A 26515-nucleotide genomic window follows, 5' to 3' on the forward strand; every position below is an offset into this window, starting at 1 on the left:
TTAATGTAGGCAGGTTTGGCTGCCATTTTAAATGGCACATTCAGACGTCTAATTCATAACTTCATGTCTCTCGTGACCATTGTGAGAATAATAAATTACAGCTAGCATTGACATCAGAATATTGAAGACAGGAGTGATAATAATTATAGCAGACCTTGGTGTTACAGCCTATAGTCATTGGATAAGAGAGGGAGTTCTGACTGTAAAATAATGACGTTTAAAAAACAGTTGTAGCCTCGCCTGTGGGAAGTTGACCTACTAAAAGGTATCGTAGTCCTACAGCACTTTCTGCTATAGTAAATTAATTAAAACCAATTCGTGATGGCGTCACTGACGCTTGTTGAAACTGGGTGGAGCGCGCGGGGCAGGTGAGAGTGCCGCTCTGCCTCCATCGGTGGTAGACCATTGGTACGGCGCTCGAGCCGCTTTTTGTTTCTTTAGACGGAGGGTTGCGGAGGCAGTCATGGGAAAGCTTCAGGAATTCGATATTACTTTCACCAACAGTAAGGTGGTTTATAGTCCTGGCGAATCCATTAGTGGAACTGTGAAAATCAGGACTGGTACCTCGCTGCAATATAAAGGTAGGCATGGGGTTTCTTCCTCTGAAATGTGTTTCTGGCTTAGCGAAGCGCAGCGCACCATTTAGGTTTGGGGGGCAGGTTTTCAAAAGGGAATATAAACTTTTAATCTTATTTGTTTGAATCGATGCCGTAAGTAGGTCTACCTCACGAAGTAGCACTCGTTTAAGTGTGTATTTTATAAAACCTTCGGTAGCCTACATTTTATTGGTTCTGGGCTGCGACGGGGACGTTTGGCTGTGACTGGCTGATTTCGTTTAGGTCGTTTAGGTCGACAGTGTTGAGAAATGTTAACCAACATCCTTTTCGAATGCCTGCTAGTTCGCTATTCTGTCAGATATTACTGTAAGCTTGCTATACACAATAGTTCCGTTAGCAGACACAAATGTCTCGATGAAAAAAATCCTGTCAACAGGTGTGACACGTAAGTAACTTACGAAACAAGGTAACGCACAGTTACCTTTGGCAGTTAATTACCGTGAGCCTTTTTCGTAGCCTACACCTTTTTTCTTTTTTCTTTTTTTTAACACTGTTACGGATAGAAAGACAGGCCCGGCACATTTCTGAATGAGTAGTTAAGTGACAGTCTTGCAGCCTAAGAACAAATGGAAAGACATGGTTAGAGGAGGTAAATGGCAGTTTGTTGATAACCCTCCATTGAAGTACACAAAGAATCCATTGTTTTGGGACTGATCCATGTAGGGATTCCTGTCAGTTTGAGACTGCCAACAGTCTCGAGACATAATCGAGCTTCAGACAAAACGAGCAAGAAATCGTTTTTTTTCTTCATAAGCCTGTTTTTGTGAATCCAAAGAATTCCTTTGCCTAACTGACGAAGCTTTGTTATGCCTAGCTTTATTAGCGCACAAATGACCTGCCCGTGCTTGTGGATGTAGGCTACTGGCAGATGGCTGCTGGAAGGGTCAGGGGGGCTTGTTCTGGATTTGTGTTACACTGACTGTAGCCTACACTCGAAACCATCTCCTCATCCCCATGGCGACTGTTTCAAATCAGGGACACCCTCATAAGACACAAACCCCGGGGGCTAGTGGAGAAATATCAACAGTAGGATTTAGCCAGCAGTTACGGAGTAGCTAAACAGTAGCCTAATCAAAGTTTATTTGTCAAATACATAGCCTATTATAGCCTCATAGCTTAATAAAAAATTAAACAGAACGGAAACTACTACGGAAGCGCAGTCGTTAGGGTAGATCTTTCTTCTTCGGTAGTGAGCTTGGATGGTTGAACTTGTATGACCTTCAAGATTCCTTTTCAAGGACACATTCTCTCATCCCAGTGTAATGTGTCAATTTGCCGTTGTAGATGAAGAGAAACATTGAGAGACTTTCTCCATGCGTAGCCCATTCCAGAGGCGGGATCATGAATGACGTCACTTTGTTGAGTGAAGGCCTTGTAGTTGTGAACATCATTTCATTGACCGCTCATGGAATACCGCCTGTCCAATCAAATACTTGGTTGCTGTTGTATTACGTGACTGACAATGCCTTATTTCGAGAACACCTAAATGGAGATTTCTTTACACAGAACTACAGAGTTCTCTTGATCAATAACTTTTGTTTTAAAACCTATCATTTGTAAAAAATAAAAATAATAATACATATATCATTATAATAATAATTTGAAACTTTTTTCCAAAATATTCTTTTAACCTTTAGAAACTTTTCTTCTAAACTTTTTTCAAAAATCTATAGCCAAGTGAACATGTTTTTTGGATTAATTGTTGAATCCCTTTTAGATTAGTGCGAGCAGAGATAATTTTTTCTCTGGAACATTCACTCCCATGTCGCCATGTGTTAGGCTATTATATTGCGATGAAAGAAGATGGGGAAATACTACTCCTTCTAAATGTAGGAGCCGGAATGGTTTTCTCTGGGACTGTGTAGTCCACGGGGAGTTCAGAGAGAATGGGTTGAAATTACTTTAGTCTTGCTGTCTGCACCTTCATGCTGCTTGGGAATTCTGTCGGATTCAGAGACTGTTGGCTTGCCACTGAACGAGATGGTGGCCGTACATCTGTAGAATACGATAAACAAATTCTGCTTCGGAGCTACATTGTAGAAACAATTTCAAACTAGAGACATAATCCATTTTAAGTCTCTTTAGACGTGGTTGTGGTTTGTGTTTCGGGGAACTAAACTTCAGTTTTCCAGTGTCAGAAATATTAATCTATCAAGCATTGCACAGTCAGTCGGTGAACAAGTTAACCCTGTAAGACCCCTTGTTGTAAAATTACAACATCACGTTTAGCTCTTTAATTGCTCATTTCTTTTTTTTGAAAGACCAAATTTATCAAAAAAATTTCCAATAGCATTGCAAGGCCAGACAATAGGACCCATTGGTTATGTAAATGTAGTCATTCCAAAAAAATCTTATTTGCAAATGTGTTTTTTGGAGAGCTAAAGGTGATGTTGAAATTATGGGGTTGGGTCTTAAAGGGTTAAGAAAGCTTTATTGCTTGGGGCCGGCCCACAAGGAGACATCACACGCCATTGTGCTACAAAGTTTGTCTGGTTCACAAGTCTTCAGGTAAGACCATTTATTGGTGAGAAGTCTCCTCCCCTGCATATCAGCTGTCAATATGATCGATCCCAGAGACAGAGTGCGCGTGCACGTGGAAACTTACAAAGTTCTCCGACCCTAGGTTTGAACATATGATTCACTCAACACAGATAAGGTTTATTGCACCTCTAGTATGATAATGGTCAACCTAGGTCAATTTGTTTTACGTAAGCCTAGTGTCATCTATAGGTCATGTAGGGAGACGGCTCTCTACTGACAAAGGAATGCTAGCACCAGTATTTTCAGAATATAACCTTACATTCCAGACAGAGTAATGCATTTATATGGATTTTAAGAAGTGATTAGTCTTTTACACACATTTGTGTCTGTTCAAACAGGAGAATGCAAACACTCAACGACTCAACGATCTGTTACATGTGCTAGCTTGTCATATTAACTGTATGGATGTGGTGCTTTATCAACGTTGTGGGTCAGTTACACACAGTTACCTTGTATTTCTTTGAAACAGAAGAGTTTTTCAGAGGCGTCTGCGATGGTTGTATGTGAACGACCGAGATTCACAACCTTACTGTATTATTGATGCAGACCATTAGTCTGCATTTTTATTGATTAGTTGTAAGGGGTAGCATCAAATACAGTTGCTAACAATATAGTTCGAATGATACACTTCCCCTCTCTTTCCTAAGCGCATGCTATCACCGTGTGTGTCGGTGAGAAAATACGTATCTTTATTTCCCTTACAGTTCCATTTTTACCAGGAGGAAAATACGTGTTTCAAAACAAGGAAATCTCTGAGTCAAGATGGTGACCTTTTTGTAGTTCTAAAGAAGTGTAGTTCAGAGCCAGTGTGTCTGGTTCATCCCCGATGTTGCTCCAATCCTCCAGGTGACTTCCCGCCTAACCACCTCTCTCTTCCTGGTTTGCTAGGTGTCTGCCCTAGCCACTGCAAAGACAATAGACACACAATCCAGCGAGGAGACCGTTGCTTTTATCGAAAATCAGGGTTTCGGATGAAAACAGGTTGACGCAAGGGACCGGTTCATTGTAATTGCCTCCAAAGAACAAATTGTTTTGATATGAAGTTATGATTCCTGTGTGTGAATTTTTTTTATGTTATAAGACGGAAATGACTGAACAGTGTAAAAGAAGACATGCGTGATATGGAGCCAAGGTGAGCTCGACATTGGTTGAGAAACAGGAAATGAGAGTTGCATTTCTAGGCAAAAAGACACTGCCCTTTCACTTCCTGTCACTGAGATAAGGGATAATAAACCACAGCAACGTCCGTGGTAACTCCAGAGAGGGTGCAGACCAACCTGACAGCATACTGTTGTTCCTCTATACTCTAAATGGCCAAGTTGGGCTTCCTGGCTCAAACCCTGACTTGTTCAAACATTGAGGTGTGGAAACGAGACCCAGGCCTATTGAGTCTGCCTGCTTGTGGTGCCCTGATAATGGATCCCACTGAGGTAGTACTGTAGTAAATAGAAACACAAATGTTTACTGTAACCTAATCCCCTGAAACTGGAGACAACTCTCTCATGTAAGCAAACCTGGAGTCATTTCACCCTCTTTGTCCTGGGTGAATGTGCTGAAAGACTAGTGTGTTGCTGTGCTACGAAAAAGTATTTGCCTGAAATATATTGAGACACTTTTGAGGATGGTATTGTAGGGTTATTGTGCAGTGTTATTTGAGATTTTTGTCGTGTTCCCTTGTTACAAACGACCATTGTTAGGCATGATGACACTTCACTTCTCTAGACATTCCATTAAGCACTCCCTGCATTTTCCATCTGGGAACTGCAGTGAGTCACAGAGATAGACTTTACCACACACTAAACCAGATAGTCTCATACCAGACCAGGCCATACCAGTCCAGGCCATACCAGACCAGGCCATACCAGACCAGGCCATACCAGTCCAGGCCAGACCAGACCAGACCAGCACAAACCAGGGAGGGAGTCAGTTGGCTGAGCGGTGAGGGAGTCGGGCTAGTAATCCGAAGGTTGCCAGTTCGATTCCCGGTCATGCCACAACTGACGTTGTGTCCTTGGGCAAGGCACTTCCCCCTACTTGCCTCGGGGGAATGTCCCTGTACTTACTGTAAGTCGCTCTGGATAAGAGCGTCTGCTAAATGACTAAATGTAAATGTAAACCAGACCAGCTCAAACCAGGCTGGGCCAAATTCAACCAGGCCACACCAGACTAGAACAAAAAGAGGCCTCTGTTCGAACTCTGACGTATCCAGAGTGAGGGTTCTGACTGGATTATGACATCACAACCCTCAGGCTAAGACCGAGGCTGTGTGAATGTAGAAGCCAGGGGGTCAGACAGACAAATGCAGGCATGAGCATAGCAACTAGAGCCTTGGATACCCTCATGACAGAGGGATCATACAAGGTTGAACATTTTAATGTGCTAACAACCATCAGAGTTTATCCAATTTTAAGAGATGTCCTACTTTGCCCTTCAAGCGAAAACACTGGTCAGTTTAATAAGCTACACAAGTACAGGTTATTTTGCATGGCTTGTCCATGTTAAATGTATCTGAACTGGGTCAATCTGATTTTACTAGTGGGTTGTTCGTCATCAGATACATTTCCTTGATAGATCTAAAATTACGCCTCCTCTTCAGTTCAGACTGTACATCACAGTTTACAAATGAAACATGCACTCAGTTTACAAATGAAAGGTGACTTGAAAGATCTTGAATGACTTTTGAAAAACAGCCTTGGGCACAGCTGGTTTAGTGGCAGATAGAAGCCCGTTTTATACGAGTGACTCATGCAAGGACGTAAACCTCAGTTTCCTATTGTGAGATAAGCATTAGGTTTATGTTCCACTATCTACCTAGTCTCTGTGTACTCTAGCAGTGTGGGAACACTCCTGTCTGTTAAACTGCGGACTGTGACATCACATCCTGTCCCACGTGGATAGGGTTGTTGTAGCACGGAATGACAAATTTGCGGGGAATTGTTGTAGAAAGCGCATTTTCAGCAATCAGACACTTTACATTTCAAATCAAATCAAATTTATTTGTATAGCCCTTTTTACACGCAAGCATGTCACAGAGGGCTTCACATATGCCCATAGAACTGCCCCTCAACCAACCTAAACCCTCAAGGAAAAACTCCCAAAAAACTCTCAACAGAGAAAAATGGAAGAAACCTTGGGAGGAGCAATTCAGAGAGGGATCCCCTCTCATTTACATTTAGTCATTTAGCAGACACTCTTATCCAGAGCGACTTACAGTAAGTACAGGGACATTCCCCCCGAGGCAAGTAGGGGGAAGTGCCTTGCCCAAGGACACAACATCATTTGACACAGCCAGGAATCGAACTGGCAACCTTCAGATTACTAGCCCGATTCCCTCACCGCTCAGCCACCTGACTCCCCTCACTTTCTCAGAGGTTTGAAATGTATTTGCTTTCGATCAGCGTTCAGGCTACCCCCACACACACACACACGTGTATACTTCTACACATGTATCCTTCTACATGTGTATACTTTTACACATGTATCCTTGTACACGTGTGTGTGTGTGCTCAGTGGTGTCCGTGCTGCATTGCGCAGGCCTTGTGAGAGGGTTTGTTGTCGTTGTTTAAGGGCCCAAGTTCTGGCTAATGAAGGCCTGGAGACAGGGACTCTTGGAGAGGAGAGGAGAGAAGTGGGTGTTTTTGGGTGTGGGAGTCAGGTGGCTGAGCGGTGAGGGAGTCGGGCTAGTAATCTGAAGGTTGCCAGTTCGATTCCCGGCCGTGCCAAGTGACGTTGTGTCCTTGGGCAAGGCACTTCACCCTACTTGCCTCGGGGGGAATGTCCCTGTACTTACTGTAAGTCGCTCTGGATAAGAGCGTCTGCTAAATGACTAAATGTAAATGTGTTTTTGGGTGTGTGTGTGTGTGTGTGTGTGTGTGTGTGTGTGTGTGTTTGTGTTTGTGTGTGTAATGAGGTGCTGGGAACCTCTCTGGAATGTCACCAATTCCTCACTGGCACACAGCCACGACAGTCGTCTTTACAGATTAAACAAAACAAAGTGTAACCCCCTGTAGCGTGCAGATTGACCACTGTGTGTGTGTGTGTGTGTGCGTTAGAAGGTTAAAGAGAGACAGAGAGAGAGAAATAGGGAGAGAAAGGAATGTGGTTGCCATGACTCCAGCTTTAGGATCAATGTCTTCTGTCTATAAAAGTGGTTACTCCCTGTTTGTCCTCCACCTGGTGTCTCTGTTTCCAGGTACCCTCCCTCCCTCCAGAGATTGAGATAGAGAGGAAAGAGGAAGAGAGAGAGAGGAAGAGAGAAGAGATTAAGAGATAGAGAGAGAAAAATGAAGAGAGGGAGAGAGAGAGATTTACATTTTACATTTAGCAGACGCTCTTATCCAGAGCGACTTACAGTAAGTACAGGGACATTCCCCCCGAGGCAAGTAGGGTGAAGTGCCTTACCCAAGGACACAATGTCATTGGCACAGCCGGGAATCGAACCAGTAACCTTCAGATTACTAGCCCGACTCCCTAACCGCTCAGCCACCTGACTTCACCTAGATAGATAGAGATAGAGAGGAAGTGGCCCTGGGTCTGGCTCTCCCCAGCTGGGGCTCGTCATGGTGGCTGTGGTGGTGGTGGTGTAGGGAGGCCTGGGAGCTGGAAACACACGAGGAGGAGGATGGTGTGGTTCATGTGGGTGAAGGACAGGCTGGTGCACACTAGCACCCGAGGATCTGAGACTCATTAAGGGAAGTGCAACCCTACAGTATCTCCATCTCCATTTTTCTTTATGTAGCACACGGTTTTATCCAAAGCAACCTACAAATAGCGCATGTGGAAAGTACAGCAATAGATCAGATAAGAAGAGTATAGTTCTGCGTTATTTCGAAGGTCAGAATCAAGGAGCTGTGCTGTGTTTACCAGCCACATTGCACGGCACGTTCAACGACAAAAAAATCTTTAAAAAAATCCCATTTGCTGAAATACAGTGCAACAACAATAACGATGGCAATAGCATCTCAATTGCAGTAGCTAGCCGATTAACGTATGGTGAACCAAAAAATAGTACAATTACAGTGCAATAATAACATCTCAATGGTCTCACTATAACGTCTCAATGACAGAAAAGCCTTGAAACAACAATCTATTTTCCATCACTCAGCCCAGGGGTGCAGGTTATTTCTCTCTCATGATTTCCGTGAATGAAACGAGGTGATTTAATGAGCTGATTACCAGCTTGCTGCTGCTGGTGTCTGGTGTTTGCCTCCGCCAGTCAGAACCAGGATCGGACCTCCCAGAAGGGGAGGTGACCCAGACGGCAGGCCACCGTCCTCGGGTCGCAAAGCCCGGCTAGGCCAGGGCTGGGTGTGGGTCTGGATACTGTGCTTATGAGCACAGTATCCAGCACAGTATGTGGGAGTCAGGTGGCTGAGCGGTGAGGGAAGCGGGCTAGTAATCCGAAGGTTGCTAGTTCGATTCCCGGTCATGCCAACTGACGTTGTGTCCTTGGGCAAGGCACTTCACCCTACTTGCCTCGGGGTAATGTCCCTGTACTTACTGTAAGTCGCTCTGGATAAGAGCATCTGCTAAATGACTAAAATGTAAATGTAAATGTATGAGAGGACACGAGGAGAGAGTACTACAGGCTTGTTATGGCTGCGGGCTGCAATGTGATGTTACCTCCTCTGGGCTAAGCCTCTTAAACCTCACAACTGCACAAACCAACACACACAGACATACACAAACACAAGCACTAACATGAATTTAACATTTACTACTGATTTTCAGCAGCCACCTTGCGAAATACCTGAGGCAACGTCTTTTTCTCTTCCACAAATAATTTTAAATGTAATTCCCCCCCCAAAAAATAAATAAATAATATCTTCTATCCATATTTAGTGGTTTTCAATCAATCATCTTATTCAATTTTTCCTGCAGTGAGAGGGTTGTGCAGGGTCTGAAGGCTTTCCTCTCCAGGAAAGAGAAAGAAAGAGTCAAAGAGAGAAGCTATGGTTGGTGTTAAGGGATCTGAACAGTTCCTGCTCTGTCTTGTCTGTGCAGGATTGACTTACAGCCATTTGTAAGGGATCATTAGATCAGCTGTCTCAGGGCCCTTTGAGTCTGACTAAGAGACAATGAGAGAGAAGGAGAGAGGGGGAGAGAGAGAGGGAGAGAGGGGGAGAGAGAGGGAGAGAGGGGGAGAGAGAGGGAGAGAGAGGGAGAGAGAGGGAGAGAGGGGGAGAGAGAGGGAGAGAGAGGGAGAGAGAGGGAGAGAGAGGGAGAGAGGGAAAGTGAGAGGCCCTGTAATTGTTTGCAGTGCTTTAAGATTTAATGAGGATAGCAAGTGTGGCATTGAATTACTCTGGCGTCTTGATGTTTGGAGGTATTTGTGAGCTCCACCAAGGTGTGGCGAGACAGTCGAGAAAATACAGGACGCATCATTTGGTCTGCACTTCCAATTCAAAGTACAGCATAATCCACTACTGTTTGCCTCGGTGCTATATGTTGATATACTTACGCAAATCTATATGTGTTGCAAATTACTAGCACTATTAATACTAATTAATACTGTACTATTAATTAGTACAGCTACATTTCAGGACTGTGTATATACATAGTATATACACAGGTATAATAGAGAATGCCTTTTTTTCTTGTTTTTGTTTTTGATAGGACAGTTGGAGAAAGACATAAAAGCAGGGAGAGAAATGTGCTGGAAACGCCCTGAGCCGGATATGAACCCAGGCCCCATGCGTTAGCCTTTAAGCGTCAGCCGCTTATCTCATGTGAACTTGACCCTCTATGCAGTAAGGACTCTCCAGAACGTTCCCCATGGCCTCTCCACAGATTCCCCAGACTCTCTAATCTCCTCATTAATACTCCTGACCCAGTTGTGATGAAACCCAAATCGTTGGAGAGCCACAATTCCGCCATTGTCCTCTCAGCTCTCCCCTGGTCCTTGTTTTGGCTCTGGGATAAAACACGACTTCTGTCTGTCATTGTGCTCTTGAAGGCCAAAAGCTTAAACAAACACACTGTAGCCTCTCTGTTTGGAGCACACAGACACACACACAGACACACACGCAGACACACACGCACACAGACACACACACAGACACACACACAGACACACACACAGACACACACACACAGACAGACACACACGCACACAGACACACACGCACACAGACACACACAGACACACACACACAGACACACACACACAGACAGGGCGCAGAATTCCGACGAAAACCCGCAGATTTTCAAATAGAACGCATTGGTCTGAGGCAAAATGTAAATAAACTTCTCAACTCATATTACGTTTCTACATTTACATTTACATTTAGTCATTTAGCAGATGCTCTTATCCAGAGCGACTTACAGTAAGTACAGGGACATTCCCCCGAGGCAAGTAGGGTGAAGTGCCTTGCCCAAGGACACAACGTCAGTTGGCATGACCGGGAATCGAACTGGCAACCTTCGGATTACTAGTCCGACTCCCTCACCGCTCAGCCACCTGACTCCCTCGTTTCTATTATTAAAACGTTAGCCAAAAATGCTAATAATTGTAAAGGCAACACTTATCGACCAAAATGACAGCAAGAGACAGGGCCAGGGAGTTTCCAGGCCATCTTTATGAGGATGGATCAAAACTTTTTTGCAAAGTCTGTCAACATTCTATCGACCATATTCGGCGTCAAACTGTTGTGGAACATCTTCGGTCGCTCCGATATAAGGTTAGCGGAATTCCACAGATTTCCACAGATTTTCAGTCTGAATAACCGCAGAAAATGTGAAAAAAAATCAGCGTATTCCGTTTGGGCCTGCTCATAGTTGCGGTGAGTGATGTCACCGGGGTCATGCATTCACTATAGCTGCACGCCATGACAGCTCTGATTGGTCGCGCAGCCAATAGGACCCTCCTCTGTTACCAAGGAGAGGTGAGACTCCTTGAAGATGTTTGCAATTGGATGTTACATCACACAAGATTGATAAGAGTCCTTAAAATAGCCTCCGGCAGTCAGCTTAATGGTATTGTGGAACTAGCACTTGTTCCCCAGAAATTATTCCCACCCGGACTGAGGTTTCTCAATGGAAGAGTGTGGAGGAGGCAGGGAATGTCAGCTGTATCAACTATAATTGGTCCTTTCAACACAGCCAAGTGTGTAATTTAGTTTCAAAATGTTTTAAGTCTAAGAGATAGCTAACAATTTAGAGTTCTTTTGCACTGCAAAAAGGATCAGGCATGGCAAAACACCCAAATTATTCATGTTCATTTTGTTTTTATCTTATTCAACGTACTGTACAGGAGGTCAACTGAACCTCTAACCTTGTGATTTGCAGATAAACTGGAACTGAGCTCTACCCCCCAAAGTAACAGTCAGATCTCCTAATCGTACAGCACTGTCTGCTACTTCAGTGTTCTGTTGTAGTAAATCGATGACACACACTTTAGAACCCCTCCTGAAAACTGTCAGGAAGTGATTATTTTGATGACCTCAGCGTTCTGTGTAAATGGCTCCTAACTGCATATGACAACTGTTGTTCGAAAGCTGAGGTCTCTAAATGTGTGAGGGCTGATCCCATGGCGAGGTGTCGCTTGTGGTGCGCTGACAGGAAGTCATGTGACGTCTGGCGTGCCACACATTCTCGCCTTGTCTAAGTGCTTCAGAAGAGCATTCTAGTTGAACATTTCTCAAGCTTCAAGTCGATTTGTCGTTTGTTGTAATTTTGGATTTCCTTTAAGTTGATTTTTGAGGATATATTTCTTGGGCAGTTTTATTAGCTCATTTTAAGTGAAGAGTGACAGGAAAGGCAAAAGCAGCAAAGGGCCAAGGCCGGATTCAACCTACCTTCGTGGTACCTGCACTAACCTGGTGAGCTACAGGGGCACCCCAAGGTAACCATAGTGGTCTAACCTGAATCCTAAGTGGTGGTTTTAAATGTTAGTTTCGAAGGGTTTCAAGGGCGAGGCTGAATACTATTAACTCTTGACATGATATTGATTAGAACGATGCAGTCGATGAGATGAGGAGCTCAAGACGATCCACCTGTAGCGCCTGGTGTTCCCCCACACTCAGGCTGACCTTGGCATAACTGCAGGGCGAGCGAGTGGACCGACACATTACATTTACATTTTACATTTAGTCATTTAGCAGACGCTCTTATCCAGAGCGACTTACAGTAAGTACAGGGACATTCCCCCCGAGGCAAGTAGGGTGAAGTGCCCAAGGACACAAAGTCAGCTGGCACGACCTGGAATCGAACTGGCAACCTTCGGATTACTAGCCCGATTCCCTCACCGCTCAGCCACCTGACTCCCACCTGACACACTGTGTGTGTGAAATGCACACACACAGTGTGCACACACACTCACAAATGTGTGCACACACCCACATGTGTAAACACACAGAAACACACTCATGTACACACACACACACACCCTTTAAAATGACTTGCTCCGGCACCATGTGGCTATGGAGAGGGTTCCCTCCATAGCTCGTTCTCTCACGGCAGGTTCACCACTCCCCCCCCCCCAGCCTGCCACCAGCCTGCCGCCAGCCTTCCTTTTGAAGGCGCGTCAACATAGGCCCCATCCCAATACATCCACCCCTGCCTGTTATTGTATTGATGTGTCTCCTGTGTTAGATCACGTGTCTGTGTGTTGGGGTAGAGGCACAATGTGTGTATCCCCTCCATGATTGGGGCTGATGGCAGATGGCAGTAAAAGCAGCTTGCGGTATTGTTGTTTATTTAACACCCACACATTGATGTGTGGTTGTACGCAAGGGTGAAAGGCGCTGAAAAACTGGAAAAACTGGAAAGAAAACTCTGGGATATTCTGCTGTTGTTTCCACCAAGCAGAAGCCCCCTCCACCCCAGCCCCCTCCACCCCAGCCCCCTCCACCCCAGCCCCCTCCACCCCAGCCCCCTCCACCCCCAGCCCCCTCCACCCCCAGCCCCCTTCACCCCCAGCCCCCTCCACCCCAGCCCCCTCCACCCCAGCCCCCTCCACCCCAGCCCCCTCCACCCCCAGCCCCCTCCACCCCAGCCCCCTCCACCCCCAACCCCCTTCCACCCCCAGCCCCCCCCCCCCCCTCCACCCCCTCCACCCCCAGCCCCCTCCACCCCCAGCCCCCTCCACCCCCAGCATCTCCACCCCCTGCCACCCAGCCCCCCAGCATATCCGCCAGCCTTGGCCAACAGACAGGCTTTGCCAGTGGAGAGCAGCCATCTGCCGGTGTGTGTGTGGTGCCAAGGCAGGTGTTTGCATGGGTATGAGCGAGTGGTGGGGCACACAGAGAGGTGCTCAGCCTGGCCACGGTCTGCTTCAGCCTCTCCTCAGCCCTGCGTCCGGTTCTGGAGAGGTGGACATGATTATTGACTTCTTTTCTCTCCTTTTTTTTCTCCTTTGTGCTCTCACGCTGAAGAGGAAGCACCGAGTCTATGGTCTCTCTCGCTCTCTCTCGCTCTCTATCTCTGTCTGTTTTCTCCTTCTCTTTTTCTCTCTCTTTCTCTTCACCTGGAGAAACTCCATGGGCTTGAGTGAATACGAATATTGAAATGTGTTTATAAAATGGCGTCTATCGGAAAAAGAAAGAGAGAACTGGAGAGATGAACAGGGACAGACAATATCTCTTTCCGGAGCAGGCATGTGATGTGACGTTTGGTAGATTGAGCTCTCGAAAATCCCCAAGCAGTCAGGCTTACCCAACCTACTACATAATCCTCTCAACCGTGAAAATAACAACAACATACAAATGAAAACATCTCAACAAAACTGAACTGAAGTTATTAATATCGTCTTTCCCACACAGAATGTATCTCAGGGTATGTCTGTATAGTTGTTAACGTGTAGTTCACAAGGCGGTAGACTTATTTACTCCAGTTTATTGTTAGTTTCACAACACAGACAACGGTTTCCATGGTTTCATCACCTTCCCCCCGCTCTGTCATGTGTAGACAAGTACAGCCTGCTTTGATAGACCATACATTTCTCATAGAGAATAATATCTCTTTTCACACACCAATGATTCATAAGGACATATTAAGGCCTGACGTTTTGTGTTAGTAAGTGTGTACAGTATGTGTGTGTGTGTGTGTACAGTATGTGTGTACAGTATGTGTGTACAGTATGTGTGTGTGTGTGTGTACAGTATGTGTGTACAGTATGTGTGTACAGTATGTGTGTACAGTATGTGTGTGTGTGTGTGTACAGTATGTGTGTGTGTGTGGTGGCGGCCTGTGTCTCTGTCACAAGCGACGGGGCACATCAGAGCCTCCACAGGACCCCACGAGGTCCTTTTGGCACGTGACACGTACATCCGCGCCGCGCTCCCGTCATGTGACACGTACATCCGCGCCGCGCTCCCGTCATGTGACACGTACATCCGCGGCGCGCTCCCGTCATGTGACACGTACATCCGCGCCGCGCTCCCGTCATGTGACACGTACATCCGCGCCGCGCTCCCGTCATGTGACACGTACATCCGCGCCGCGCTCCCGTCATGTGACACGTACATCCGCGCCGCGCTCCCGTCATGTGACACGTACATCCGCGCCACGCTCCCGAGACTCTCAGATCGTCCCCCGTCAACGACCCGCTGTCAGACGACAGGAGTCCAGAAAACACGATCAAACCCCAATTCAATGCTGTTTAAAATTCAAACACGATGTCACTAATTTGCTTCCATAGGCCGTCACAAATAAATCAATGTATAGGAAACACTGCATGTATCAGATATCCTCCATCTCTATGAAATGTAAACAATGCATTGTTGTTGTGAACGGCAGGTTGACCCTGTTCTGCTTCCTGTCTCCCCCAGCCATCAAGGTGAACTGCCTGGGGTCATGTGGGGTCTCCAACAAGATGAACGAGGCCACCTGGGCCCTGGAGGAGCAGTACTTCAGCAGCATGCTGTCTGTGGCCGACAAAGGTGAGCAGTACATTTACATTTACATTTAGTCATTTAGCAGACGCTCTTATCCAGAGCGACTTACAGTAAGTACAGGGACATTCCCCCGAGGCAAGTAGGGTGAAGTGCCTTGCCCAAGGACACAACGTCAGTTGGCATGACCGGGAATCGAACTAGCAACCTTCGAACTAGCCCGACTCCCTCACCGCTCAGCCACCTGACTCCCAGTACCTGGCAGGCGATCGTGCGGGGGAGGGCTCTGCTTGCGTCAGCGCAGGAGCACTTTTATCTGGGTAACAAGCCGGCGGTAATTGCAGTGTTTTCAGTAGCTCTTGAGAAAAGGAAGCCAAGAAAGGGCTCGATCAGTCAATCGGTTGAGGTAATACTGCCCTGGAGGGACGCTGCTGCACTAAATGTTCTGTCTGCCCTCCCTGATGGGAGACGTGGTTCTGCCTCGCAATTACCAATGAAGAAGAGAGAGCGGGGATTATCCAGGGGGGGTGTCCATATCACTCTCTTTTCCTCTCTGTCTTTATCCCATTCCCCTTATCTCTTTCTCTTCTCTTTTTCCCTCTCCCTATCTATCGCTCCCTCTTCCTATCTCTCTCTCTGCCCCTCTTTCTCCCTCTCTTCCTCCCCCTCTCTCTATCCCTCTTTTTCCTTCCCTCTTTCTTCAGAGAAGCTAGTTTTTTTTTTTTTGTCATTTAGCAGACGCTCTTATCCAGAGCGACTTACAGTAAGTACAGGGACATTCTCCCTGAGGCAAGTAGGGTGAAGTGCCTTGCCCAAGGACACAACATCATTTGGCACAGCCGGGGAATCGAACTGGCCTGGCAACCTTCAGATTACTAGCCCGACTCCCTCACCGCTCAGCCACCTGACTCCTAGTTGTGACGTGTGTCTATCTAGTAGCTCTCCCTCCCCTCAAAACGGAATGTGCCCTGCTTACATGAAACCAGTCGGAACTCAGGGGTACTCATTAAACATTGGCCTTCACGACCACTGGAACGTGTAATCCATACGTGTTAACACATACCATGGTGTTTAATGGTTAACCCCTGACCTAACCCCAGCTCTGGTGTGCCACACAACCTGGCTGTTCCACCAGCCCCCCCCCCCACCCCCACCCCCCTTACCTCTTTCCTTGTGAATTCTACTGTCAATCTATTCTAAATAAAACAGAATAGAACTGGAACTCTGGAATGGGTTCCGCTGTAACCATGGGTTGTATTGTAGCTGACGTGTCATACAGATGGCCCAATGTAAACATTTGGGTTATTTGACTGTGGGTGATTGCCATTGTTTTCTACCGGCGCCTCATCAAGGTTAATTTAATCTGATAAACACGGATATTTATTTCCTTCTCATGAGTGCTGAGTGCCGGTTCGATCATTTGGAGGTTGTTTCTCCTCGGGAAGGCAAGTGAAACGTGAACTATTCTTAGATCAAAGAACCCTCAAGTGAGAGTGTGAGAAAGCTGCAGCCAGCTGTAGTATCGGGACACAGACCACACATGCGTCTCAATACGACACGTGGAGACTTCTGGATAAACAACGAGAGAGAGAGAGAGCACTCTGGCCACTCATTTCATTATCTTTTAAGATTATCAAACACACAGGGTACTGTTTCAGTATATGACAAGAAGAGGCCGCCTATTATTGACTAAGCTCACCCAGCGCCTGTACACACACACACCCAACCACGGAGGCGTACTCCGGAACCAAAAGCGCCATAAATAATTAATCTCACATCCTCCTCTCAGCTTTATCCACCATCATTCGTTTTGATTCTTGTTCTTCATGTGCCATTCTACGCCAACAATGGGCTTCGCTCGCCCCGGAGCTGTGTGAGGTGGGGACAGGGTAGGGAGGGGGACAGAGAGGGGACAGACACACACACACACACACACAAGGGGACAGGCTGTGTCCCTGTGGATGACTGGTAATGTGGTATGCCCTGTGGAGGCGTTGAGGGAGGTTTAGTGAGAGGAAGCAGAGGACTAGTGTTGATCATAATACCCCTGCCATCCCATAATACCCCTGCCATCCCATAATATCCCTGCCATCCCATAATATCCCAGCCTCTGACGGCCTGTTGCTGTTGTCGATGTTCAGTGAGCTGGCAGGGATATCCTGCTGTTAGACTGCCCTTGAATGGTGTGTGTGTACGTGTGTGTGCGCGCGTGTGTGTGTGTTTGTACGTGTGTGTGTGTCATCCTAAAATGCCCACCCAGTTCAAATATTTCCAGGTGCAGACGTTGGCTAATATTCAGCATTCTGTAAACAAATATAAACAGTTTGTGAACATGGGGGGATTTGAAGAAGTGATATTTTGGGTCCCGCTTCAGAGGAGGAGATGAAGGGAGCGCTCGGTACCACACGGCATACTGATGGGTTAGAGGCGCTACGCAACCCTCAGCATCTTAGAAACGCCTCTTGATCGAGTCTTTTGAACACAACACAGTGCTCCTTCTCTGCACTCTTTGTGGACTGGTCTCTGGAGAACCCACAAAGGGAGAGCAAGTGGTGGATGAAAAGTGAAGGAGAGAAATTGAAGGAGAGGAAGTGAATGAGAGGGAGAAGCTATGTGGAAGAATTGGATTGGAAATGTGTCTCATGGATGGATGGGGCACTAATGGGCTCATAGTGTTTTTAGGCTGGTGGATAGAAAGGAAGATCTGAAAGGCCAGTCAGTTTCACCTGACAGTCAGTTTCAGGCTGGTAGATAGATGCTGTATGTAGGGAAGCAAGGCCTGTAATTCCACCTGGAAGTCAGGGAGACAGGTGGCTGAGCGGTTAGAGAATTGGGCTAGTAATCAGAAGGTCGCCGGTTCGATTCCCAGCCGTGCGAATGACGTTGTGTCCTTGGGCAAGACACTTCACCCTACTTGCCTCGGGGGGAATGTCCCTGTACTTACCGTAAGTCGCTCTGGATAAGAGCGTCTGCTAAATGACTAAATGTAAATGTATGTAGGAAAGCAAGGCCTGTATTCCACCTGGAAGTCAGTTACAGGTTGGGTCCTTTATATCAGTCAAGTTGTTTACATCATTAATGAAGGCTCTGATAATGTGCAGCATAGAGGGTACTTACTAAACATCTGTGATCTAGTCTTCTGGTGTACATTAGTGTAACAGCAGCCCTTTGTCTGAAGTCACAGAGACTGTTGGGTAGATCGATCCACTGATGTTGGCTTGTAAGTTGAAGTAATTCTTGGGTCAGTCCCAGCCTGCCTTGCTTTGCTTGTAAGTCATTGATTAACTTTGCTGGGAAACCGTTCAAACTTTCCATTAACAAGCCTGCAGGGCACAAGAAAAGATGTTGGACGGTATGTGGTTCTGCTGGCACAATGTAGTTTATTAAAATACCTTACATGGAGAGAAGACTCACTAAGTCTGTGTTTGAACAGTAAAGCCTGTTTTACGCCCACACTTCAGCTAACTGGATATCTAGGTGAGCCTTTCAGGCATGATGCGTCACCACGATTACTGTGGTTTCTCTGGGCTGTGTAAACACACACACACAAACACACACAAAGTTTCACATACACACACACACACGCACACACACATACTTTCACACACACACGCACACACGCGCACACACACACACACACACACACACACACACACACACACAGACACACACACACAGACACGTACACATTCACACGCTCAGTGACCCACACACACCCAAAGTCACACACATTCACACCTTTGTTCTGAGGTGTCATAGCAGGTTGACCTAGAAAAGCTTATTGAAAACGTGCACTGTTGAACATATCTCCTGTGTATTTTTGTGCATTTAACCATTGCTTTCTCCTGACTGTGTTCGTCAAACCACATCACCTAGACTACTGTCTGAAGAGTCTCTGTTTTGAGACTAATATTTCTCTTTGTTTTCTAGGCACACTGGCAGCTGGTGAACATACCTTCCCCTTCCAGTTCCTAATCCCAGGTAAGTTTTAAAATCAGCGGGATAAACACCTGTCGAACTGCAATCCTTCGAGTCAGCCAAGCGTCGCATCACCTGAAATAGTGTTATAAGATCAGTTTGCGAAGCTTCTACGTTTTCGACGTGTTGGAACATGTTAGGGTACGGGACTTATACCATACAGTATCGACAACATACGTGTATTAATATTTGCCTCTGTTAAATAAAGGTGCGATTGTGTCTTTACGTGAGGACTGAAGAGTCCTCGATCTTCTAAATCAAATATTGATTAGATTTTTAATAAAGATCAAGCACAGCACCAAACCGACACTTCAGGTTGGGCATACTAATGCCACTTCCTCCACACCCTTCCCTCAGTCCTGGTATAGCCGACTGAACAGAAAAGTGGCTGTGTAACTGCTGTGAGAGTGGGTGGCATACCACACATACCCTAGCTGGCCTTTACCGCTGCACACACAAAACAGTCATGTGGTTGTTCAGCTCTTTCTCCGTCCTGCTCAGTGCACTGCGTTTAGATCATCGTCACGCTGCGATGCTTCAGCAAAGACATGCAGGTGTGAGGGCTGCTTCTGCCTCGGCCGGCCGGCGTCTCTGACCAAAGAGGGGAGGTTATATTTATCCCTCTGTCGTGTGGTTCTGTCACTGTTTAACGCTGCCCACTGACTCTTCCACACTCTCTCTCTTTTTGTTTCTTTCTTTCTGTGTCTCCCCCACTCTGTCTCTCTCTCTCTCTCTCTTTAACTGTGTTCCTTAGTCTGTCCCTAACTCTCTTTCCCTCTCTTGCTTTGTCCCTTTCTCTCTCTTACCCTGTATTTCTCACTCTCTCTTTCCCCCCTCTCTCTTTCTCTCTCTCTCCCACACTCCCCCCCCCCCCCTCCTCCTAAGACGTAATGATTACAGTAGCGTCGAGGGGTCTGGAGTCCCAGTGGTGTCGCCCCCCTGCTGGGGTACGAGGTCAAGGCCTGTGCCTTGGGCCTCCATGCTCCCTGCTGTGAGGGTGGAGGGATCTCCCTAGAGCCAGGGCAGGAAAACAGGCAGCTCTTTAGCACTGTGTGGAGAAGGATCTTAATGCTGCACCACCAGAGTCCCTGGTGTTGACAGCCATGGGCAGGCCGCGGGAGTCCTCCTCCCCACCCCCCACCCCCAGAGAGAGAGGGGGGAAATGGGGGAGACGGGTGATGATGAGCTGCTTTCCTCTGGCCAGGAGCCTGTCTGTGCAGCCAAGCAGTCTGCACCCACAAGGCAGCGCCTCACTAATCCTTATTGGCAGCTGGCTGTTCTCCTGCATTGCCATCAGAGGCGTTAGCATTTCAATAAGGAGGGAGGCTAAATTTAATTGGAAAGGGTTCAGGGTTAGAGTTATGGTTAGGGTTAGGGTCAGGGTTAGGGTTAGGTTAGGGTTTACAGTATTTCTTTTTATTTGAATTTTTGGAATGACCTATTTCATTTTTTTTCTCCCCTACTTTCCATCCGTCTGGAATAGGATCTGTCTTTCTCTGTCTTGGCTCCCTCCCAGATTATTATTTTTATCTCTCCTCTCTTTTATTTTCTCCCTCTCTCCTCCACCCCTCCCTCTCTCCTCCACCCCTCCCTCTCTCCTCCACCCCTCCCTCTCTCCTCCATCCCTCCCTCTCTCCTCCACCCCTCCCTCTCTCCTCCACCCCCTCCTTTTTGTTCTCCCAGGAGTCTGTAAATAAACCCGTTCAGAGCGGATCTGTCCAGATCAGAATGACAAGCTCTTTCAATTAGTGACAGTGGTGGTGTTGGAGTCCCAGTCTAACTTTGCCCCTAATCAGTCTGCCTCCCACAGTTCTACAGCCTCCACTGAAACAGCCCACCCACTCACGGATCAGCTCGATGCCATGTTAGTTCTGGCTAGGCTGTGGGTAGCCTGTAGCCATGCTAGCACTGGCTATGTTCATCTGAGTAGCCTGTAGCCAAGTGCACAACACTCGGAACAATGTGTTGTCTTTAGTGCAGCGATACCGGTAATACTAAGTATGAAAAATGAATAAATATAAAAATATTTATACTGTTTGTAAATTATTATTACAATTCTTACTCATTTTAAAATGAAATTTTGCCTTTAATTCATCATGGCCGAATAGTTACGCTTGGCACTTTGACGACTGACCATTTCTGGGGTTAGAGAGATTTACGCCTTTACTTGCATACGCCCCCAAAAAATTATAATAATAAACACTTGCAAACGCCCACTTTAATCCACAATGCACGCATTACTTCCGCATATTGCATAAGATGCTGTTTTTCGATAGAAAACAAAGTGAATGTCCTTTCTGTCCTGCCCAGCCTTAGCCCCGACCTCGTTTGAAGGGCCGTTCGGAAAGATCGTGTACCGTGTGAGAGCAGCCATTGACACGCCCCGCTTCTCAAAGGACTACAAGGCCCAGCGTCCCTTTTACCTGCTCAACCTGCTCAACCTCAACCAAGTACCTGACATCGAGGTGAGTGAAAGGCCTGGGGCCTGGGGCCTGGAACCTGGGGCCTGGGACCTGGGACCTGGGGCCTGGGGCCTGGGACCTGGGGCCTGGGGCCTGGGGCCTGGGACCTGGGGCCTGGGACCTGGGGCCTGGGACCTGGGGCCTGGGGCCTGGGACCTGGGACCTGGGGCCTGGGACCTGGGGCCTGGGACCTGGGGCCTGGGGCCTGGGACCTGGGGCCTGGGGCCTGGGACCTGGGGCGTGGGGCGTGGGGCCTGGAACCTGGGGCCTGGAACCTGGGGCCTGGGGCCTACATTTACATTAGTTATTGGAATGATGACCTTTGCAGTGGAGTAGCCTAACAGTAGTGGTCATGCATTCACTATTCTGACCATACAAATGCCCCAGATAATGGGCCTTCCGAGCTGTCTCCAATCTCATTGTGATATCCCATGTCTGCTCTGTAGCTACCCAGCTATGCTGTGACCACTAAGAAGTTCAGCTACCTGCTGGTGAAGACAGGCACGTTGATGCTGAAGGCCCACAGCGACCTGAGAGGGTACACTCCAGGCCAGGTCATCAGGCTTGCCGCAGAGATCCACAACAAGTCAGGCAAGGACACGGGCTGTGTGCTGGCCAGCCTCATACAGGTACCTCCAGACCCCCTCATCACGAGTCAGGCCTCCAAGATTCAGACGACTTTATTGAAAACTCAAGCGTAGAACTACCAGGATGTAAATGTCTTTCTTTCTGACTCGGTTTACTTTATTGATCGCAAAAAGGGCAATTCATTGGTTGTTACATGAGGGTTCCTGTTTTGGCGCTGCCTCGTTATTTAAAAAGCCTTCCTCCACCTTCATCCCCCTCCAGAAAGTGACCTACAAGACCAAGCGGGTGGTGTACGACCTGCGGACCATCGCTGAGGTGGAGGGGGCCGGGGTGAAGGCGGGAAAACACGCCGAATGGAGGGAGCAGATCATCGTCCCGCCCCTCCCCCAGTCAGCCCTGGCCGGGTGCAGCCTGATAGACGTAGACTACTTCATCCAGGTGAGAGAGAGAGGTAGAGGTAGACAGAGAGAGAGAGAGAGAGAGAGAGAGAGAGAGAGAGGTAGAGGTAGAGGTAGACAGAGAGAGAGAGAGAAAGAGAGAGAGAGAGGTAGAGAGAGAGGTAGAGAGAGAGGTAGAGAGAGGTAGAGAGAGAGGTAGAGAGAGAGGTAGAGAGAGAGAGAGAGAGAGAGAGAGAGAGAGAGAGAGAGAGAGAGAGAGAGAGAGAGAGAGAGAGAGAGAGAGAGAGAGAGAGAGAGAGAGAGAGAGAGAGAGAGAGGGAGAATGGACTGTGCCCCTGGGAATAACTGGGTCAATGCCTGACAGAGTTTGCTAGTCGGGGTCGTACGTAACTGTTAGTAAAGTTGTCAAACTGGAAAGCCATCATACCATCAGCCTCCATTATCATAATAGTATACTCATTAACCAGCCAAGCTGAATAATGACGAGCACTCACTGTCTTCAGGACCTCTTTGTTCATGACAGGATGACACCTGTGGAATGGGGATGCCAGGAGGTCAAACAGTAGTGTCTAGGGGGTCAGATGGCTGAGGCCAAATGACGTTGTGTCCTTGGGCAAGGCACTTCACCCTACTTGCCTCGGGGGGAATGTCCCTGTGCTTACTGTAAGTCGCTCTGGATAAGAGCGTCTGCTAAATGACTAAATGACTAAATGTAGTGTTCTGTTTGTTTTGGCGACTGCAGGTATCACTGAAGTCCCCCGAAGTCGTCGTCACCCTCCCCATCTACATCGGAAACATGGCTGTGAACTTGTCTCCATCGAGACCCATGCCCCCGACCCCGGCAGCCCCCGCGGCCCCCAGCCCGGGCGGGGTGACCCCCAGCGCCCCCCCAGCCGAGGAGGACGTGGGGAGGAGGAGCTAGGAGCCGGCGGGCTGGCCAGCGAGGAGATCCCCACTAAGAGCCACTCCCAGCAGGACCCGTCTGGCCAGCCGGCCTCCATGTCCCCCAGCTACGCTGCGGGCGCCGCCTCCTCCCCAGGTCAGAGGGCCGGCGATGTCGCCGACTCCTCGGCCCGCCTGTTCTGTGTGTCCACCGGGGCCACCATACCGTTCTACACAGACGGAAACGCCGCCCCCGTGCCCACCGCCTGCCCTCTTATCCTGCCTCCGGAGTACAGCACCTGGGACTACCCACATGGTGAGTCTCCGGAAGGGCTCCGGTCCTGGGTCAACCTTCCTCGGGTGATCCCTTTAACTGCTAATGCTTCACTGTTACTGTTCCTGCTTCATAGCGGTGTCCCATTAACATGAGACACTGATATGAATAACTAACTAGTTGTTGGTGATGAGATGAGAGAGAGAGAGAGAGAGAGAGAGAGAGAGGGGGGGGGGGGGGGGTGGGGGGGGGAGAGGGAGGGAGAGGGAGGGAGAGGGATGGAGAGATGGAAAGTAAGAGTCTGAGAACAGGAGAGAGAGGTCTTACTCTAATGTTTTAATGGTTGTCTTCCAGAACCCCCTCCCACCTACGAGGAGAGCTGTAGCAGTGAGAACTCCAGCTTCAACAGTCGGCAGTAGAGAATGTTCTCAACCCTCCCTGCTGGACATGTAGGGTACTGCAGCCCTAGCAGGAACTGCACGGGACACGCGTGTTCTTTGAGGTTGTTTTCTTTGATTTAGAACACAAAAAGGGAATTGTAAATGATAATCGGCGTATTGTTTTGAGTGTCAAAGCGTTTTAAGTCTGTTTCCCCAGGGCTAAGGATGTCTCGGACGCACTGGAGAGCAAAGCTGAGCCTGTTGGGAGCTCTTTGTGGTCTCTCCGTGCTAAAGTCAGTCGGCCATTAATCAAATACGGTTTTGCATATAGGACATATTTCTGGCATCCGGGATGCTAAGGAGCACGAGTGGCCGACTGACTAGTCCTAACCCGTTTGACTTCAACCCAAAGACGGCCTTTATATTAGCCTCTCCCCGTATGCACTACTGTGATTCAACCACTTGTCATCATGTATCACGTTGCTCCTCCCTGACATGGGTGGAGCGCAGGAGAAAAAACTGCTGGAGATCACAAGGTGTTTGTGCGCCCTCTGCTGGTACAGAACAGAACCTACACAAACTTGAACTGAAAACACTGGCGTTAACTTCAGGAAGAAGTAACCACCTTAGCTTGTGATGCACCAGCTCCGAGTTCCTGAAACATGTATCTATTCCATTATCATCCTCATCGTAATCTTCAACAGATATCTGTATGAGAATTGTGATATCAAAGATTGTTATTTGTCATTCCTGAAAGATAATGTAATTCCAAACAATCATTTTTATCCTGGGTGAAATTTCAGTTGGTTATGGCCTTAAATACTTCTGTTCTGTCTGTGTGTGTGTAATGACCATTGCCTTTTGATTAAGAACCATTTACTCTCACAAAGCAGAAAAGTATGTTGAACTAACAAACTGTGAGCTAATGCGCACGCAAGACAGCACTTTTGACGGTTTGAAACTGTTTTTATATCTCTCCATGTATGTTTGAGTATTTGTGTGTGTGTGTGTGTGTGTGTGTGTGTATTCAGCAGTTCCTGTTCATTCTGTGAAGCAGATTCTTTCAGTTGAAATCACTGGATGGGCATCTCCCACCGTGGGGCACCATGTCGATGTTAGAATGTCCTTCCTCTAAGTTGACCCAGGCCTTAAACGACCTCATCTCCCATTTCAACCTCCATTTGGGAGCTGGTACCTTCTTCATCTGTTTGGACCCTGTTCCCCCCCCAAGACCCTGTTCCCCCCCCCAGGACCCTGTTCTCCCCCCCCCCCAGGACCCTGTTCCCCCCCCCAGGACCCTGTTCTCCCCCCCCCCCAGGACCCTGTTCCCCCCCCCAGGACCCTGTTCTCCCCCCCCCCCCAAGACCCTGTTCCCCCCCCCAGGACCCTGTTCTCCCCCCCCCCCCAAGACCCTGTTCCCCCCCCCAGGACCCTGTTCTCCCCCCCCCCCAGGACCCTGTTCCCCCCCCAGGACCCTGTTCCCCCCCCAAGACCCTCTTCCCCCCCAAGACCCTGTTCTCCCCCCCTCCCCCCCCAGGACCATGTCCCCCCCCCAGGACTCTGTTCCCCCCCAGGACCCCCCCCCCCCCCAGGACCCTGTTCTCCCCCCCTCCCCCCCCAGGACCATGTCTCCCCCCCCCAGGACTCTGTTCCCCCCCAGGACCCCCCCCCCCCCCCAGGACCCTGTTCCCCCCCCAGGACCCTGTTCCCCCCCCCAGGACCCTGTTCTCCCCCCCCCCCCAGTTCCCTGTTCCCCCCCCCCAGGACCCTGTTCTCCCCCCCAGTTCCCTGTTCCCCCCCCCCAAGACCCTCTTCCCCCCCCAGGACCATGTCCCCCCCCCAGGACTCTGTTCCCCCCCAGGACCCCCCCCCCCCCCCTGGACCCTGTTCTCCGGGCACCTGAGGAATGCTAACACGGCTCTGGAGACCGTGGAGGGCCTTCCCCAACGTGTCTGTCCTCTCGGACTGTGGACCCTGAACCTGCTGAGTGATCTTTTTTTGAAACAGTTGAGAAGTAATGACACAAGACGTGCAATTCTGTTGTTTTTTGTTGTTCTGTTTTCTGTCCCCTAAGATTGCTAAAACATCTTGTTCCTTAAGTGACTTCACAATGCCTTTATCAGTTCTCCAGACTCCACTCCTCATCACCAAAGGTACTATAGCTTTATCAAGTCCTTCATGTTTTAGCTTGTTGTTTGTTCTTTTTCCCCTCACATACTGATAAGTGGTGTGTGGTTTTGTATTTTTCTATTTGTAAACTGTTTTAAGGTGCCTATAGATATTTGGAAAAAATAGCACAAAAAAATTGTAGCACCTTGTCGGTCCGTGTACTGTTTGAATTTACCATTTTCAATAAGATTTGTGCAATTGTGTATCGATAAAATTATCACCTGTACTGCCATATCTTCTTTCTCTAAAATATATACAATCTAGCATACAGTCCATATTCACAGGTTATATGTTTACTAACGTATATGTTTACTAACTTAACACTATTTTTAGGCACAAGGCGTTTCTAATCACACACAGTTGAAAGGGGCTAAACATACAACAATATTATTTAT

General features: G+C 48.0%; 1 protein-coding gene across 1 annotated transcript; it reads left to right on the top strand.

Annotated features, from left to right (window-relative positions):
* The first annotated feature begins 463 nt into the window (after positions 1-463).
* Positions 464-25103, top strand: arrdc1b (arrestin domain containing 1b). Its single transcript, XM_067249950.1, is given in 9 exon segments — positions 464-581; positions 14927-15037; positions 18920-18970; positions 21278-21432; positions 21876-22058; positions 22279-22455; positions 23158-23325; positions 23328-23613; positions 23926-25103. Coding segments are annotated over 9 exon segments (1314 nt in total). The 3' UTR covers positions 23991-25103.
* The last annotated feature ends 1412 nt before the right edge of the window (positions 25104-26515 follow it).

The sequence above is a fragment of the Osmerus mordax genome, chromosome 14 (assembly GCF_038355195.1).
Source record: "Osmerus mordax isolate fOsmMor3 chromosome 14, fOsmMor3.pri, whole genome shotgun sequence".
NCBI classification, from domain to species: domain Eukaryota; kingdom Metazoa; phylum Chordata; class Actinopteri; order Osmeriformes; family Osmeridae; genus Osmerus; species Osmerus mordax.